The 19,491-nt window shown below is 41.8% G+C and overlaps 2 protein-coding genes across 3 annotated transcripts in view; both read right to left on the reverse strand.

Annotated features, from left to right (window-relative positions):
* Nucleotides 1-13,834, reverse strand: part of LOC109291959 (sodium-dependent neutral amino acid transporter B(0)AT3-like) — a 52,931-nt gene extending 39,097 nt beyond the window's left edge. The window contains exons 1-2 of one of the 2 annotated variants that reach the window (XM_019509208.1): nt 10,420-13,834; nt 505-645 (exon numbers count right to left, since the gene is read on the reverse strand). In XM_019509208.1, coding sequence (XP_019364753.1) covers nt 505-645; nt 10,420-10,582 — 304 coding nt within the window. In that variant the 5' untranslated portion in view covers nt 10,583-13,834. The remainder of the gene's footprint in view (nt 1-504; nt 646-10,419) is intronic. The other variant, XM_019509209.1, reaches the window with a different exon arrangement.
* Nucleotides 13,835-17,080: 3,246 nt separating this feature from the next.
* Nucleotides 17,081-19,491, reverse strand: part of LOC109291960 (sodium-dependent neutral amino acid transporter B(0)AT1-like) — a 46,873-nt gene continuing 44,462 nt past the window's right edge. Inside the window, exons 11-12 of the mRNA XM_019509210.1 lie at nt 19,050-19,212; nt 17,081-17,609 (exon numbers count right to left, since the gene is read on the reverse strand). Of these exons, the coding sequence (XP_019364755.1) occupies nt 17,409-17,609; nt 19,050-19,212 (364 nt within the window). The 3' untranslated portion in view covers nt 17,081-17,408. The remainder of the gene's footprint in view (nt 17,610-19,049; nt 19,213-19,491) is intronic.

Below are 19,491 nucleotides of genomic sequence, written 5' to 3' on the forward strand. Positions count from 1 at the left end.
TGGATGTATGCCATAGGATGTCCCTAATAAGCCTGACATCTCCCATCACCCTGCTTTTTATTTCATGTAGTTAGAGAATAGTCATTTATTAAATTAACCGTAACAGAGATTCCTATGTCCTTGCACATGGGTAAAAAGCATCTGGAAAAGAGGCTGGAGCCTCAACATTTTAGTCTCTGGAAGAGCCAGGGCGGCCACCCTGTGGAATGGGTGGCCTCTGTGTGTGGCACATGGCAGACTGGGGAAGGGACAGGTAACACAGTGGCAGATAGGGCAGGGAACAGAAAGCAGAGCAGCAGATTAGATATGGAACAGGACAGAGAGAAAAAAGCAGTGCAGCAGTTCAAGCAGAGGAAAGGTTTGCCATGGCATCTGAAGGGTGTAGAGCCAATTTGTAGCACACCTGGCAAAACAGTTGGCCTCCCCAATACCCTAGGCCATATTGAGCTTGGCCATTGTTGTGGCTAGCCACATAACAGTGAGATACCAAGTGGAGAAACATACCAACACCTCCAAGGTAGGGTGAGATGGTACTCCAGATACCAACACTGCCTCTTCTCAGGTACTGTCCTATGGCAAGCTCAAGATGCAATAGTGGAATTCCTTCAAAGATAAGGGCTATGAAGTATGGGATCAGGAATGCCCCTGGGAACACAATAACATCTATTTGAGAAATGGAACTGCCTGTATTTCACTCAAGTTGGCCTTATTACTATTTATTATATGTTGTTATGATTGCACTCAGAGTCCTAGTAAGAGAAGGATCCAGTATTTGTAACCTCTGGAAGCACCAGGCCCGATGCCAGTACCTTCATTCAGTTGGTAAATTTGGCAGCCAAGTTCTGCAATGAATGGCTCATATTTCTAGTGCTCCAAACTTTACTTTTGAGCAACTCGGATTCCCTTCTATTTTTCATTAGCACTAGAGCTCTGAGCACCTTTGAAGATTTTTTCCACCCCTCAAGGTTACCTTTTTCCCCCCCACTCTCTTTAGCAAGTACTCTCACCTGTCCCCCTCAACAGTACATTTCCCCAAGTTACCCCTGACCGTACCTGTTAAGAGTCCCCCTACTTCTGCATTCCTATTTTCACTCTCCATAAGCCTGACCTTATGTGAGCTCTTCCCCAACTTGTTTCTCCTCAGCTTCCTTCCCCAAAGTCCCTCCCTATGCCTCTGACCTTCCCCAGGTCCCCTCACATCTCCCACATACCTGGACCTGGTTCATCTTGGAGGGAGAGACAGGAAGAAGTTGGAGGTGGAGTTGTGCTCCCTGGAAGGGTCTGGTAGCTTAGCACATTGCCTTCCCTGCTGGGTTCCCCATACAGCATATTCAGAGTTAAGGCATGGGCAGATAGGTGGATAGGGAGCTTTGTGATCTAAAGGAGCCCAGCACTGACTGGCCCAGAAGTTAAAACATTTTAAGACTGGCCGACAAATCATTTTAAAATAATAAGGTGAAAGATCTTTTGGTTGTTCATAGTGTGTGTGTAATGCATGCAGAGTTTCCAGTCCTCATTAGTAAGGCACATTATGGCACTAAATACAGGAACTTTGCAGGAGCACATATCTGAGATCCAATCACAAAAGCCTACATGAGGTACTACCTGCTGCTCTGGTCCTCTAGAGTCCCCCAAAACTCATGTGTGCTGCTTCATTTTGAGGTCCCCAGCCTTATACCTGCCCAACTCTCAGGCCTGCCCTTAGCTCCTGTTCACATCTCTGCTCCTCATGTACCTATGGAGGCTCTTCATCTTTGCTCCAGGACTTGAAGGAGACCAGCCCCAAAGGTTCTTCACTGCCACCCCACTCTTGGCCTTTGTAGGAGAAAAGAAGATGGGGTGTGGGCTTTCTGCTTCCTCTTATAGGAGGGCTTAAAACGGTGGCAGGAGCAGCCGCCATCTTGCTTGCAGCCCTTTTAGTGGGCAGCCCCTTCTTCCCTGCCCCACCAGGCTGCTGCAGCACACTGAGGGCTGCTGGCTCCCTCTGAAAAGCCAGCATTTTCTTTTCCATAAGTTTTTTTTTCCCCCATGGATTTTGTGGGCTTTGCCCAGATTTCATGGGCAATTCACAAAATCATGAATTTGGTAGGTCTCTACTCATGGTATGTCAAAAATAAACTGCTGGTTCATTGTTGAATGTAAGTAGGCCATTCTGCTTTCACCGGCCATTAGGCACAGACAAATCCAGGATTTTGAAAACGGAGAGTGTGGGACCTGACACGCAGTTCACGGGTAGCTGCACCCCAACTCCCAGGCTTCCCCATTCACTAGGGCAGGCAGAACTTGCTGTGGGAACAGCAGCCAGGGACTTGTTTTAAGTCCCCAAATTGGATAAGAATCTTCCCCCTGCCCCACGCAATGCTCCCTCCCTTCTCCTCCCTGCTCAGTGGCAACCCCCCTTCCCTCCCATTCCACCTCCTTGCCCTCTCTACTTATCCCTCCGGGCATAGTAAGGGGAAACCTGCCCACTGCTGCTACTGCTGTCTGGGCTGCTTCTGCCCTGCCCCAACTGGGGCTGTTGGGAAGAGCTTCACAGGGAGTCTGTCTTGGCCAAGGACAGCAGCAGTGGTGGCAAGTGAGTCTCTCTCCCTGTGCCTGCTTCCAGGCTGGCAGAGAACATGCAGGGGAAGAGGCAGAGAGGAGGAATCTGCCTGCCACCACTGCTATTGGAGCCCCCAGCTGAGCCCAACTCCCCACACAGTCGCACCCTGCGGCCCTGGCCAAAGCAGAGCACCCCTGCTTCCCTCGTATCAGCTGAGGACAGCAGCAGCAGGTCTCCTCTTCCTGTGCCCAGGAGCGTAACTAGGGAGGGAGAGGGAGGAAAATAAGAGAAAAGGTGAGGTATTGCTGAACACAGAGGAAAAGGGAGGAGGCTGGGGGTAGGGAGAAGGAATTTTGACCTGCTTCAGACACTTAAAAAAAAAAAAGGTCCTGAGCTGCTGCTCCAGACTCTGCAGGGAATCCAGCCATCCAGAGCTAAAGGGAACTGGAGCTGCTGAGCTACACTGAGGAGATGGGGGTGTATCTATGTCACTGCACTGCCTCTGAATCTGCCCCTGCTGGGAGGTAGGTGCATGCCAATGTGAAGCCCAAACAGTGAGTGGCATCCTGGCACAGTAAACAGTTCAACAGTAAAGATCATAAATAAGCAGCTACTTAAGTGTCACTGCCCACACTTGAGGGCTGCTCTTATTAATGCAACTGTACCTAATGATGAAAATGTGATCTGTGAAGCTAAAATGTAAAGGGAGAAGAACACTAACTGGGGTCCTGACAAGCTCTTAGCACCAACCATGAGAAGAGAGAGGAGAGAACGCACTTAAAATCCTCACAAAAACAACCATCAGAAAGCACCTATAGACCAAATCCAATTCTCTTTATGCTCCACAGAGGAAATTTTGGGCACTTGTGTATAATGATTCAGCTCTGTGCATGCAAGCCCACTAGATATATTCAGTAGGGCTGAATTCTGGCTGAACAGCTGTGTGGCAAAATAGGATTGCCCAGCTATGGGTATAAGGCCCAAAATTTTCATTGCTGAAAACAGGAAAAGGCCACTCTTACTTTTTATCCTAGTGGTTAGGGCACTTGCCCAGGAAGTATATAACCCAGATAATAGGCCCCCACATGTATTCAGAAAGGATCCGCGTCTTCTTTTATTCAACAAGGTGCTCTAACCACCAGGCCACAATAGGCATTGCCTTGATCCCCCCCAACCCCACTTCAGCTCTCATCTTGAAGCTGGCCCTCTGGGCACCCCAGACAGGTAGATCTGTGGGTGCAGAAGGAAGAGTGTGAGTCTGTGATTCAGTCAGAGTAAAAACAGATATCATCAAATGAAGCAGATCATCCATGGTGGAATATGTCCCACCATAGCTGATCAGCTTTAGAGAGTGAAATCATGTCACCTGACGTGTTGGGTAGGGCTCTGATCCAGGACGATAGGCAATGTGTTCCCCTTGCCCCGGGATTCCTTGCATCCCTTGCTGGCCTGTGCTTCCTTGCTAGGACCTGCACTGACCTGAGCCTCTGTGTGAAACAGGTCAGCGCAGGTCCTGGCAAAAAGGTGTGAAGTGGTGCAGGACCCAGGGAATTCCTGGCATCCTGTGCCTCCCCTCTGGGACCTGTACTGGGTCCCATACCGACCTGTGCTTCACATGGAGACACAGCTCAGCACATGTTCTGGCATGGAGGAATTTCCCTGTCCTGTTCTGCCTGTGCCTTCTTGTGACCGTGCTGACCTGTGCCTCCATGTGAAGCACAGATCAATTTGGGATCCAGTGTGGGTTCCAGCATGGTGACACGGGGTGCCAGGGCTTTCTTGCATCCTGTGCCTCCATGCTAGGACCAATGCATGCTTTCCCTGCTTATGGAGATGTGCACCTTGAGATCCCAAGCTGCAATTCTGTAAGCAGGGAACCCGGACTTTTCCCACTTATAAAGAGGCACCCTGAGGTTCTCTGTAAGTAGGGAAAGCTGAGCAGGTGCTCCTAGAGCCCTGAGGGGTCCAATTCTGCCTGAGCATTCCTGGGGTGCACAGGATCAAGCCTGGAGATGCCCATGCTCGCCTGCCACAGAGAAAATAGATGTCCACTGCAATAAAGAGACACTTCTACACTGCCTTTTGTCACACCACTCGTGGTGCAGCAAAGCATAGGGATGTCTATTTGCTCTCCATTTGTGCCACCATAAAAATGTTTATGGCTGCACAGATATGACAACAGGTGATGTCTGTTCTTTCTCGTTGCTGTTGCTCTGGAAGGAAGCAACATCCACAATCCTGCTTCAAAACAGAACAGAAATTTCCCCTCCAATCTCTTTTCATTTTATCCAATGACTATTAAAAGTAAGGTGCAGTATCTCAGCTTCAAGATTATCATCTGATGTCATGTTGACTTTCAGGTTTTTTAGCCAATTTTTTTTTGTTCCTTTCATAATTCTTACTGTTTGTAGCACATTTCTACTTTTTGGTAAGAAGTGAGATACTCTTTGGTCTGCAAAATGTATATCTTTTACAGTATTTTTAATGTATGCATATTCTGTATGTATATGCAGGTTTCATTTTCCTGCTTATCATGTTAGTTTATTTTATTCTAGGCCCCTTTTGCTTCTTCTGGTATCCAGTTCAACATCTTCAAGATGGAAAATGAGGCTTTATCTAAACTGTTACCTAGGAAGCAAACAATTTAGCTCTGTCTTCCTGATGGGATTTAAATGGCCAGGTTAAAAACAATATGGTTTTATTCCTCTATAATAAAACTATTCTTTGTCATAGTTAATCTATTTTAATTCTTCCTGCAGTGTCAAATGTCTGGACTAAGGGCCTTTGTTTTGGCCAAGCATACCTACAGTACACTACCACCAGGAATAAAACACTGCAGCCAGTTGCTATTAAAATCATTAAGTCTTGCCAAACACTGCAGTTTCCCAAACAGCTATGTACACTGATGAGAAAAAAACTTATTTGAATGTCTGTTTTAAGTGCCAAAGTACATAAGAAGTTCTTTATAAAACTATTTTACAATTTCAGTTACCTGGGAGTGTGTCTGTTTGCCTCCTTTTCTCTGGCAAGCAACCTCCATATCCATTATTCATACAGTGTCAATAACTGGCTCAACGCAGGCAATAAATTCAAATAATCAGTAACAGCCAAGAGTGATAAGTTGCAGATGAGCTGCTATTATGTCTTTATCTCTGATTGCATGAGCCGAGCATGTTAGGCCAAGTTACTAAGTAACACTAATGTGCCATGAATTAGGTTCAGGGGTCTGATAAGAAGCAACTGACACAATCAAAAATTTCAGTCTTTGCTTGTTCTGTAAAGCACCTAGAGATGAAGCAAAATACAGCCTCTGATCTTTCTAAACACTTGGATAAAACCCAGACACAAGCCATTTGTGAGACTGTGGTTAATACAGCAGACCTCTTTGTACCAGTTTGAAATTATGGTGCACTGCATCTACACTGGACATTTGTACTGGTGTTCCCACACTGGTATGTACATCCCCAGTAAAGGCAGGCTCTGAGGCACAGTGTCGCTCGGGACTTTGCATGGGCTAATGAATCTTATGTACTCTTCCTTGCTCAGGGAATTTTCCAAAGTATCCGACTGGAACTCAAACTCTTGAACCACTGAAAGTCAATGGGACTTTTGCTTCTAAATCATGTATGTGCTTTGGAAATTCCAAACAGGTCTTGTTCCATATTAGTATGAAGAAAAAACCTTGATAAGCCAAATAATCATTTTTTTCATTATAATTTTCATGATTTGCTCTAATGTCTCCAATTTTTGCTTTCCAAAGTAAGCGTTCCTGAGTGTGTCAAATGCACAAGAAGCACAAAGTCCATCATGCTTTGACTACCTGCGGCCTTTTCTGGTCCGTTTCTCAAAATGATACAACCAAAGTGAGAGGAGCTCTGGTGAGGTGCACTGACCATAGCTGTGGGACCTGTTCACTGTTACCCTGAACCTTGTGGCACTGTTTATAACAGCGCAAACTGGAGATAATGCATTTCTTAATCTGAACGATAATAATTCATACCAACTTTTCACTAGTACAGTGACCATACAAGGCATGGAGCAGTGGTGAATCTACTACCATTTAAACTATTTTATCCTAAAATATCCAGATTGTTTCCCATTAGTTGTGGTTGTGCACTACCTATAAAGGCTTGGTCAGAACATCTAGTTCCATCTAGTCTGATCTACTGCCTTCAACAGCACGTAATACCAGGTCCCCCCACCCCCCCGCAAAAGTGCAAGTGGAAAGATAAACTGCGCCCAAATTCTGTCCATAGTTACTGATTTGTGTAACTTAGTGGTTCTCAACCTTTTTAGGTTTAAGGCACCTCTTGGAAAATATTAGCTCTTCATTTCACTCATTTATTGATTATGGAAAAATAATAGAACAGTTTTTCTGTTGCAAAGAACTCAGAAAAACCATAACAGGTCCGAATGTTTATAACACTATGGATACCTATTTAAAATCTCTAGGTTTATCTTTTGAATCAGTTTGCACACATTGGACACGTCCAGATGAGCACAATTCTGTGGTATGTGGTGCTGTAAACAAGTTTGCAGTGCCACATACTGCACAGTCCGGTGTTCTCTGTCCTGCAAGGGTGTGCTGCCCAAGCATGCACTGCATCAGGTTTTTTTCCCGTGGGTTTTTGTGACCCCTGGATATCCAGGGGTCACAAAAACCCACAGAAAAAACCCCGGTGCAACGCACACTCGGCCAGCACGTGCTGATGAAAAGTAGATCTGGGATACCCAGATCTGCATTGCAGCTGCCAGCCAGGCTCTACACAGCAGAATCTCCATGGCTGCAGCTCCAGAAGACTCCCAGGACCACAGGTAAGGTTGCTGGGGCCACCTCACTGCTGGCCCTAGACTCCCCTACCCCACCCGGAGCAACTTGCCACGCACAAAAGCTTGCATGACATGGGTGTTCCCCAGAGACAAGTAGCAGCGGCACACAGTGCACCAACACTACTTGTCCATAGGGAAACAAATGTCCATGCACATCTGGATGCGCCCATTGGATGCGTCTACACAAGACGCTATGTCGCTGTAGTGATGAACTACAGCAACATAACATTGGCAGGCACAAGCTGTGACACTGATGCTATGTCACCATAGCAATGAGCTATGTTGCTGTAGCTTGTCACTACGGCAATGTAGTGCCTAAACATAACTGTGCGCCACTGGGACTGTGCAGTACCAAATGCACAGCTAGGTGCATGTGTAGACGCAGCCATTGTGTAGCACCTTAGAGCACACTTGAAAGGATGTCAAGGCATCCCAGGATGCTGTAGCACCTTGATTGACAATCACTGGTATAAACCTTGCAACAAGATGTTTTGTATCCCTTCCAAATATTTGTTGGAAATAATTCTGGTACAGCTCTGTATATTCTTGTTGTTAATCATATAAACATGGAATCTTTTTATATGAATGTCACTAAGTTCTTGACCCCAGTGACATTTAATACAACAATGAATTCCATAATCTAATTATGCACTTACTGAAAAAGCATTTCCATTTACGCTTTTTAATTTGGTGTTATCACTTTTATTAGCTGTCTTGTGCCATGAGATAGGGAAAACAGCCTTTCCATATCAACCATCTTTTTGCCATTCTTCATTTTACTTATTTTTATTGTGCATTCTTATAACTGTAACTCTGCTGATGTTATCTATGTTCTGTGTAACAGCCTTATGTGCTGCCAGTTTTCATGTCTCTATTGGTGTGCATGTTTTGGGTAGTTGAGAACTGTTTCCCTTATATGCATACCCATATTGTTATGTGTGGTCAGTGCGGTGGGAACTATTTGTGTTTCTTTCAACTGTTTTGAGGTAAAAAAGTTCGAATGTTAGGTGCCAGGTGAATCAGATTTTCTGTGCACTGACCTTCCTTTCAAAAACTGTAAAGTTTATAAGGATATTAAATGCTGGAAGATAAAATTGGGCAAAGGTCATTATGGGATTAGTATTCACCATGACTTTTGTGGAGGTCTGAGGAGGAGGGTCTTCCTGGCCAGGTATGACAAGGGAGGGTTTGGAGGAGTTTTGTCCAAGAGCTATTTTTGCAGTGGTATTGCACTTTGCTGTAAAGCTTCAAAATGAAGAGTGCTTTGGTTGCATAGTTTCCTATGGTTTATTCTGGTTCAGATCTATTATCCACTTATTTTTAAATAGCTGAAGTCCTTGCAGTATCTGTGTAAACAGTTGTTTATAATAAGTGACATCAAGATCTGTATTGACAAGATTCTAAAAAGCTGAAATCCTTGGGCTTGTTCAAAACCTAAAAGATCTGGGTTTCATCAGCAACTGGAAACAAAGGAGCTGTGCTCCTCTCAAGTGGTGGTGAGAAGCCTTGGCAAGTCCCTGTATGTAATATAGATACTTAACCCTGTTTCTGGGAATCACCTTCATGGTACTAGGTACCTAATTTGTAGGCAGTGTGACATCCAAATTGGAGTCACAGGTGGTGGGGATATGTTTATATGAAGGTGAGGGAATCTGAATTTTCCCAAAGTCTTTTTCCACAGCTAAATAGACCAAACTCTCTAACTCTTTCATTGCAAGGCAAGCGTCCCAGATTTTGAAACATTCCTGAACTATTCTTGGAAGAATTCTGCATCCTTTCCATTTTTTCCATTCTGCATTTTAAAAGATGCACACACCCTTTCAAAAATGGTCTCACTAAGGTTGCTCAGAATGGTAATAATATTTCCCTCCATTTGGCCCCTGTTCCTCTGCTTATATACCCATTGTTCATTGCTGTGGGTCTTACCTTCCATGTTGTCCTAGAAGCTGATGTTCAGTCGTTTATCTACCAATTCACTTAAGTGACTTCTGCCATCTAAAATTCCACCAGGATTTAACTGGGGCCTATGTTCTTGGTTTCTAGGTAGACTGGCTCCTATTTAGCTCTGTTAAAGTGCACCTAGTTATTGCAGCAAACCTAGATTGCCAAACAGTTCACATCACCCTGCAGAACTGACTTGTTTTCACTTACAGTTCCATGAAGTTTTTCTAACCTGCAGACTTTAATGGGCATTCATTTGAGATTTTTTCCAGTTCATTGATAGATATTGAGTAGCACTGAATCAAGACTAGATTACTGTAAGACTCCAGTTAAAATTACTGCAGTTCTGATAATTCCTTATTTATTGTTACTTTTTGAGCTCTGTTAGTTATTCAGTTTTTAATCATTTAAGCTATGCCACTTTGTTTTCATACAATACACGTTCCTTAATCAGAACGCTGCACCGTATTAAGTGAAACACCCCAGATGTCTGAGTAGATACATTATGACAACACAATTACCTTTGCCAACCTGCTTTCTAAAATTTAACACCATAGTGAAGAAACATCATTTTTAATAATATAGAAATTCTTTTAAAAACACAATTTAATGTCATTTACTTACAATTCTAAAATATGAGTGGATTTTTACTGACAACGCAGAGTGACTGGTGGGATTGATTGACATTATTTTCTTAAAGGAAAGCTCCAATTTCAAATGTTTGGAATACTGGCTTACCGGGCCTTCCAGGGACTTATCCAATGTATCACTTTTTAAAATTCAACTCCTATAGTTTATTGTTCTTCTGTTGGAATGATAATAATGAGAAACTGTTAGCAGGAAATGCTAGCTTTGATTTCCCCCATACATCATTATTGTTAGTTTTTGGTTATTTCCTAAATCATTGTATCTTTTTAAAAAATACGATTTTCACATACAGAAATCTATTCTACTCAATAGTTGAAAAGCAGCAGATAATATATGAATATTAAAAAATGAAAATATAATTAGATCTAAAAGCATGTCTTCTCCGCTCATTCATTCTCTAATATGGTAAGTTGGAACTGTGTATTTAATTCCAGAGCAAAAGAGCTATTAAATCTTACCGCCTCCATATATTTGACACAAGTATGGAAATCGCCACACGTTTCCCAAACCAACAGCAAATCCAATACAGCTTAAAATATACTGGAATTTATTGTCCCACTTTGGTCTGTCATCTTCTTTAAGAACTTCAGGAAGCATACCCGCTGGTAGAGCTTTGGGCATCCTTACAAAGTACAATGTTTTTACCACTCCTGTTCTTCTCTATAATGATGACGAAAAATTAATAGAATTTGAAACCTGGTTTTCCTACAAGTTTTATACAGGACAGTGAGGAATTCTGGGGAAATGGGAGGAGCTTTCTACTCGATGTAACACACAAGAATGCATCAGTGTAAAAAACACAATTTATATGGACAAAGTTTTACCCCTTTTGTTTTTTGTGTAATTTCCTTCTATAGTTAGTGAATACACAGCTATAGTGTTAATTGGTAACTCAGGGTTAAATAGTTCTTTTTGCATGTACACTTTCTTTAAACCTGTTTGTTCTCAAATAATTTGCAAAAGTTGTGTGTCACCGAACACAAATAAAAAGAAACTTCGCAACGTCCAGCTTGCAATAATACTGCAAAATTATATGAAATGTTTCTTTCTGAGAAAGCCATGAGTTAAATCATTTTTCTACTGGGAAGTTTATCCTTTCTTAATACCAAGTTAAAAGGTTAACCAATGACATCAGCTTTTGGAAGAAAATGAAATTGAAATATGCTCAAGGAAAAATGAAATTAAACAGTTTTATCATTGCTGCACCATGTACTTCTGCCCTGTCCACAAGACACTGTATAGTTGAATATATAATTACATTATGTTACATTACTTTCCCCCATATGACAGACATGATCTCTCAGTCCTTACACAGTCAAACTTCCCATTGCCTCTTGTCATGTTTTAGGTCTGTTTCAAAGTATTTTAAAGATGCAGTTTATGAGGATTAATATATTTTGCAGACATTTAAAAAAATACAATTTATTTAATACTTCAGTCACTTTCTTAGTACTCCAGTTCTATAGTTTAACAAGTTAGAAAAATAATTCTTCACTAAATTACCAAGAAAGGACCAAGTTACTCAGTAGTAGCCTTGAACTTAGAAAACAAATCAAAATATTTAATATGATCAAAATGCTAACTATTAACCAAATTAAAAATAATAAAATAAATATCACTAACAGACGCTGTACATCTGGATTCTAGTCACTGTTTCTGAGAAGAGAGGTTGGAATCTGGTCCATGGTCTTTCATCATATCCCTTAAAGATTAATCATCCTTTGCCTGTCAGTGAATCCCAAAGTGTCTGGTTTTACTGTTAATTAAATAGTTACCGAGGAATGTAACAGCTGTGTGCGTCAAGGGTCATGTTTCGTTAAATTGGAGAGCGAGTGAAAACACCTTTGTTGCCCTTTGCTTGCCCAAGTTTCTTGTTAGTTTGCATTTTAAGTAGTTTCAGACCATGTGCTGAATATACCATCCAATAAATTGTCTTGCTGCTTGAAATTACCACTTTGGCCAAGGTCCTATTTCCCATTGAAGGGCACTGAGCTGTTGCTCTCCTCAAGCTAACAGGTCAAGGCTCAGGAGCAATTCTGTGCTGTCCATGGAGGTTTATTCTCTCAGTAAGAAGTCCAGAGTGGTTTCAGAAGCACTCCAGAGCATCTAAGGCCCAAGCTGCCAAAGTCAGCACATTATCTGGAGACACCAGCGGCATTGCCTACTGAATCCTGGACAATCATATATTTACTGGAGTCCTGTGAAGCCACGGGATGGTGGAAACAGTGGTGTCTCCCATAAGCAGCTCTGAGAAATTAACTGCCTTCACAGAAAGAACAAAGATACCTGCATGAAAAACTAAAACGGTGAGCAAGGATACATGGGCATGTTCCTACTCTGGCTGGGAAGCCCCTCAACACTCCTCACAACCTCTTTGGACAGGGAGATTGACTGCCTTGTCCTGTTGGACAACAGCTATTTAGGCCCAGCACACCACAAGTTGAAAGACCTGTCTGGTCCCACAGCAGGCATGAGGTAGCTCTGACAGTAGCTCCTGGGGCTGATCAGCTCTATGCTGAGAGAAGGGGAGACTTAGGTGGTGGGGGTGGGGGAGGATGGAGGCTACAGGTACACCCTTTTTCCTGTCTAGAAACTCAACATATCCAAGGACCCCACCCATCCATTCTCTCAGAGTTGCCCCTGAATCACATCCTCAAGGACTTTTAACCACAACATTCCCTAGGTCCCTGGGCCAGCAGATGACCCTGGATCTATGCCATAGTGCTGCTCAGAGGACAGTATCTCAGTGTCACTTCAGAGAATGAAAAAGCAGGGTTTTCTTCCATGGGGAAAGAACCAGAGATGCCTTCCTCTGCCATTGGTGTTGTACTTGCAGGACATTTCCTTTGAGAAATATGTGCTTCTGCCAGAACACCATTGGAAGCAGATGAGAGCCACCATAAATGAAGCTCTAGGCTGAGGCTTAGACTTCAACAGCCAGGCACAGCAGTCCTGAGATCCATGACTTCTAAATCCACCCTCCCCAGTTCCACACTCTCCCTTCCTGCTTGACTCAGCCCCCTGCATCACCCTCCGTCGCCTCTGGGGCAGACACCTGATGCCACTTCGCTGGCTCCCTATACTTGCCCCAGCAAGCATACAGGTGGCTACAGAGACGCATCCTAGAAGCTACTTAGCATGGGTTTTCACAAGGCTCCTTGGAAATCCCTGGTCAAGCTAGATATGTTTAAATTGCATTTGAACAAGTCTCAGCAAGTCAAAAAACAAAATGAGAAAGGGGGTTACTCTGATAAGCCAGATGTGTGTGACTACTGAAACACAAATCATGGAACTGATCTCTCGTGGTCCGATGGGTCTGAGAAGAACTTTGTTCCATGGAAGACATTTTCTGGGCTACAGACTGGGCTGTATTATGTACCGGATACTGAAAACATCTCTATCTATGGTGGCAGGACGTGCGAAGCAGCAGTAGCTGGGGAGACATAGGGCTTTCCTAACAGTCCCTCCCCCAGGCTGGCAAATAAATATCCAGCCTGCATCTGGCCACATACCTGGCAAAGGGGACTGTAGCTGCCATGGTTTCCACAGTGAAAGATCTCATATTTTTGAAGTCCCGTAGTTCAGGATGTGACCTACAGGTTATTAGATACATTTCCAGGTATCTAATAACCTGTAGGTAACATGCTGATTGTGTTGCTTACTGTGTTACTGGTACATTTGTTTTTGTTCTTACTCAATTACAGTGGTGCTTTGAAAGGTGTAATTCTGGAACTTTTGTACCTTCTTTGCATCTCTCCTCTTGCTTCAGATAAGTCATCTGTAAGCATCTGCAAAGCTACCTCATTCCTCACTTTGATTAGAACTTCATTAGAATCCCTCATTAGACCTGTCTTTTTCCTTGATGGTTAAAGACAACATCATAATTATTTATTTGATTGACAAGTAAATAATTTGTCAAATAAATAATTTTTGCTCCACAATAAAATAATTGCCATAAAAACAGATAAAAAATTAAAATACAATAATAAATGATAAAACAATTCTTCAAACAAACCCCACAATGTAGCCCACACTTGCTAAAAGTCTGCCAAAATAAAAATGTCTTACAAGGCTTCCAAAAGATGTCCAGGTTTGGACTCTGATGGGCCTCAAGGAGGAAGGAATTCCAAAGTTGAAGAGTGACTATTGAGAGAATGACTTCCTACATATTTTCATCATGTGAACATGGGGTACAGATGGAGCTTCAAGAGGCTGATCTTCAGGATCAGAATATGAGGGAGACGGCAGTCCATTAGGTATGTAAGGCTTAGGCTGCTTAGAGGTTTCTAGGTCAAAACCAGGACCTTGAATTGCACTTGGAAAGCTAATGGAAGTCAGTGCAGATGTAGCTGACTAATAATATTTCATTGGTTACATTGAATATTGCATTGCTTCCTTGAACTCCCTTGTGCATTAATAGCCATCTGTTGTTTCTTGCCCTATGTTTAGCTTATCTGGGACAGTGACCTATTTTTCATTCTGTACCTTTACTTATTATGGTGTGTCCTGGCCCATGATAAGGAGTCCTAAGCATGACAGAGACACAAATAATAAAATGATGAAAATAAATAAGTTTATTACTTTAGAATAGACAGAAACCTGGGCAGAATGGGCAGAAGTAATACTTGAATGGATGTTTCATGTAGTGCATCAAGAAAAGTATTCAGTTGCACAGACAGTTGTTTTTCTTAAATATATAATATAATGTTTCTGGGTACCTGAATTCAGCACATATTTTTCATGAGACCCAACTCTCACTAAAGCCTCTTAGGTCTATCAGAACACAATGTAAAGATGCCAGAATAGTTGTATTAGACTAATGTGATGGGCTGCTTACAGATATTAAAAAAAAAAGCTCTTTATTTTAAACTTGGTGTGCTCCCATGCTGAGCCCAGTGCATGCCCAGAAGAGGCATCATGTTAGTTGGACCCAGTTTGGTCAACATCTGTATATATCAGGTGCTTTAGTGGAGCTTTTTTGGCACTTCTACCTGCTCATTTTTTCTACCTTCCATCAAAATAACAGTCATTTCCTAGTACCGAATAGAGTTTTTAGGGGCTTACATAGCTGTAGCAATGGGAAACAAGTTCATAAGACCAGAAGATGTCATGATGATTATCTAACCTGACTTGCATATCACAGGTCCAAAAACACCCCTGCACTGAAGAAGAACACATTGCACTCAAAAGCTTGCCTAAATCTATCCCAATCATGCAGTTCCTCCAATAACAACTATTGCCCACAAAAATCTTTGCCTCTAATCCCTACTCTTCTCTTAGTAATTTCTGCATCAAGCCTATATTTCCATGTGAGCTATATCCTGTCTTTTAAAAAAGTCATCTAGGCTTGCTATAAAGATTCCAAGCGGTAAAGAATTCATCATGTCTTGAGGTAAGCCCCTTCTATTGGTAATTGGATAAAATGTATGCTTTAGTGCTAGTCAGAAATATCTTTTTCATGCATAATTTTGTAAAATGCCATTGTAAGGACCAGATTCTGTTCCACCAACTGCAGTTCTAGGTGGAGCTAAGTGTGATTTTATTCCATCTTATTTACGTTCTGAAAGGTCAGGAATGCATCTACTTTTGTAACACACCATCATTTGACTGAGTCACAAAATCATGATTACATTATTAAAGTAGTAATTTAAAGGATAGGAAGAAAGCAAGACAATTTTGGAGTAAAGAAAAGTTAGAACTAGCTACACAACAAGTAAACAGCAATTGAAATAGATAATTCTAGTTATGTAATCAGTATACAGTTCCCCATAGCTTCACTCCATTGGCTGCCTATAGCACACCTATGCTTTTTTTATTGGGATATTTTTGGGAGTTAATCTGATTATTCTTGGTCCTTTCTTTTTTAAAATATTCATTGTAAAATGCTACTTGTAGGAAGAAGGGACTGTTGGGATTTAGAGGCCTTTGGGCCTGGGTTTTTAACCCTGGCACTTAGCATGAGCACAAATATGTTCTGCTGCAGATTATCTTGGCTTTAAACAGCTGCAACTCAGCAATGAGATCTGATATGAGGATCACCTGGACCATGACCTGTTCTTGGTGAAGAAGAGAAAGTCTAGAAATACCTTGTTTAGATGACCAAAATCAAAACAAGAAGTTGGCCAACCAAAATAAGAAAATTTGGCTTGGAAAAAGAGGAACAATCAGTAGCAGAACTAGCTCCTATGTAAGAATGAGAAAAAGTACCTATGGCTGGACAATTCCAGTCAATCATATATGCAAGTGGAAATAAGCTTATTAATATGCATTATAGGGAATGGCTTAAGCTAATTATATGATAAGAAACATAGTAACAATAAGGTATAGAAGTAAAGGAATTGGAACCCCTTCCCAGAACACTCCCAAAGGAAGCCTGAAGAGATCCAGTCACCAATCCAAGATCCTGCACAGACATCAGATGCAGGAGGTGGGAGCCCCGAAGAAGAGCTCACACAGCCTGATCAACCAGTGAAGTCATGTTGGCAATGTCTCAGGGTTTCGCTTTTGACTAGCTCTATAGCATTAGAATAGTAACTGCTGAGGATGCTTTACTGTTGATTTAGAATTGTAACTGTTAGTGTTCAATAGACTTGATTATAGTTAAGAACAACCATGTCTTAGTCTCCATACCTGGTAAAAGACCCGTAGCATCATTGGATGTAACAGGACAGTTGAATGAAATTGCTTTGCAATGCCAGTGCCTAAGCATGCCCCACTGACTTGCTCCTGCTTATGCGCACCAAGGCCAGGAATGTAACATAAAGGTTGATCTCAAGAGCTGGCCCCCATGGGAGGTGGTGTTCTTGGCAGCAGCAGTGTCCAGATATGCAAGTGTCCTGGTGCTACCTACCTTGATGGTGAGGGACAAGAGGTAAGATTCCTCTCCCATCTCAGCTCCTCTGCCATCACAGAACTCTTGGGCAAGTGGACTGTGTTCCTCAGCACTTTCTGTTCAGCAAGAGCTAATGCAGGCAGATTTTGCCTTTCCTGAGCTACTGCTGCTACTTCATTATGTCACTCCCTCTCCTATGTGATTAGAAGCTGGAAGAACTCTCTGCTGGCAAGTAGGAAGTAAAGGGGCCATTAATAAAATACCCAGAGCTATAGTAAAGTAAAATATCATTTACACACTTCCAAATATTTTAATTAAATATTCTAATACTTTTGCTTCAGGAAAATACATCAATAACTTTGTGCAACACAGTGCCATGTATGGTAAAGATGAATGATTGTGCAAGAAAATTGGGATAAATATGGCATTGTTGTTACAGCCTGAACAATTGGATAGTCATATCTGTCCTTGTAGGGATCTCTTCGCTTCATCTTTCCCCTTGAAACCTCACATCATTATCCACACTGGGATGAAACTAATTATGGTTTTTAAAAACTTGTATTTCCTTTCTTCATTAACAAAGTCTTTTTTTCCCCCCACTTCTCTGGAATGTTTTTATGCGGGGTTCTTCAACTCTCCATTCATAGAGGGCTCAGAAGCTGAGCCAACAAGACCCCGTTTTTTTCTACAGTGATTGTGGATGAATTTATAGATGGCAAAGACAGGGATGACCAGACTAGGCACTCCAGCCAGGATGACAATGATGGCATAGACCCAACCAGGATATCCAATTTTCTCTGTTTTGGGGAACTGTTCCTGTGAGAATGAACAGTCATGTCAGGTATTTGTAGCAAATAAAATATATAAAAAATCACATATTGAACTCTAACAGAAAAAAATTGAACTATGACAGTATATAACAATATTCTAACTCTGAAAGGACAAGGGAATATTAGCAGTTTATGCTTAAAGGATATAACAGATTTTTATGAATAGCATTTATACTTTCATTGGGTTCTATAGTAAGATTATTTAGCATCTTAAGAGCACCTTACATATATTAATTGAGTAATCCTCCCTGCATTGTTATAAGATACATACTTACTGGACCTCTTTGGGGTAATAAAATGGAGAAAAAGGGGGTGCTGAGTGCTTTGTCCAAAGTAAGCTGTGCTGACCTAGCTAGGCTTAGACCATAGGAATGCCTGGCTGTGATCCACTAGCAATTTCTGACTTAGTGCACTTTACAGTGAACCATTCTTCTTGCAGTGAAAAGGGATGGGTTTTATGAGCTTTGCAGGTTTTGTATTAAGCCTAGGACTGTCTGGATGCATAAATAGTAGAGTTGAAGAAAGTGGCTGTGATTTGGGGCCCAGTTAGGTAGGAGGAGGAAAGGGGCTGAATTTGCGTTAGAGTTAGGTGTTTGCTGCACACCTGCCAATGTGATGAGGCCTCCCACAACAACTATCTTTTGCTGGGGCCTTTGCAGGGGCACAAGCCACAGTACTACCCTGAGGGGTGCATGGTGTTTAGTCCGCTACAATCCACAATAAAAAAACCTAGGTTCCATATGTTCCAAGACCTATGTAGTTCAGGTTGAAATTGATCTTTCCTCAAGTAATATCCCAAAAGCTTTTCCTGGGAGCAAATATTAATATATAATAAACACAAGACCTGCAGAGGTAGAAGCAGGGGGGAGATACTGATCACAATTATAAGTGAAAATCTGAGTAACTTCACTGTATATCCTATGAGTTTACACTGAAAACTGGGTTCAGAATCTGACCTAATAGATGTCTTGTGAACACTAACAGGGTGTTACATGACAAATTCCTCTTCAGTCCATACAGTGTAACTGGCATCAATTCAAAGGCTCTTGTTTTAATCCTATCTCTCAGAAGGACCTTTTTTTCCCAGTCCTCCTCTTCTCATAGGCAAAATTACCAAGCAATCACTCTCCAGCAATTTCCAGACATTAATGGCTGAAGTTAGAAAGCAACTTCCTTTCTCTAAGTGATAACATTTTTATATTCCATTATATGCATTGCAACAAGCTAGTCATGAAAATAAAAGGTTGAATGGGATTATCTTGCCACAGGCAGGGCATTGGACTAGATGACATCTCTGGGTCCCTTCCAGCCCTACTTCTCTAGGATTTTATGGTCAACTTGGGGAAGATGGATGTATTTCATACTGCCAGAGAAAAGAGGAACCCATAAGAAAATCAAGATACATATTTTGGCTGCAAGTACTTACATAATTAGGATCCCAAACACCATAAAGCAGTTTTTGGTTGACTTTCACCACAAAGTAGAAGAAGAAGATAACTAACATTATGAGAGGACTGATAACTCTCCATGTGGCTTGCCAGAAAATATTGGGTTTGTGTCCAATCATAAACTCGATATCACTGTTAAACCTAAGAGTAAAAGCAGAACATTTAGGAACATCATTGTGTTGTACAGCAATAATAGAAAACACATTCAAAGATTGGTCAACAAGTCACAAATGGCAAGGTGACCTAACTGTACTTCTCAGAACGTTCTAATGTGAATGGGTAACAATAACATTTTAAAACATTTTTCTAATTGAGGCAAATGTTTATACTATTATGTTATATGTTTTTTATCCAAGTTTCACAAAAGAAAGCCCAGAAGAGGTTCTTAGAAACATACATCATTTCACCAGACTGTTTCTG

The sequence above is a fragment of the Gavialis gangeticus genome, unplaced genomic scaffold (assembly GCF_001723915.1).
Source record: "Gavialis gangeticus isolate Ggan-Ray unplaced genomic scaffold, GavGan_comp1, whole genome shotgun sequence".
NCBI classification, from domain to species: domain Eukaryota; kingdom Metazoa; phylum Chordata; order Crocodylia; family Gavialidae; genus Gavialis; species Gavialis gangeticus.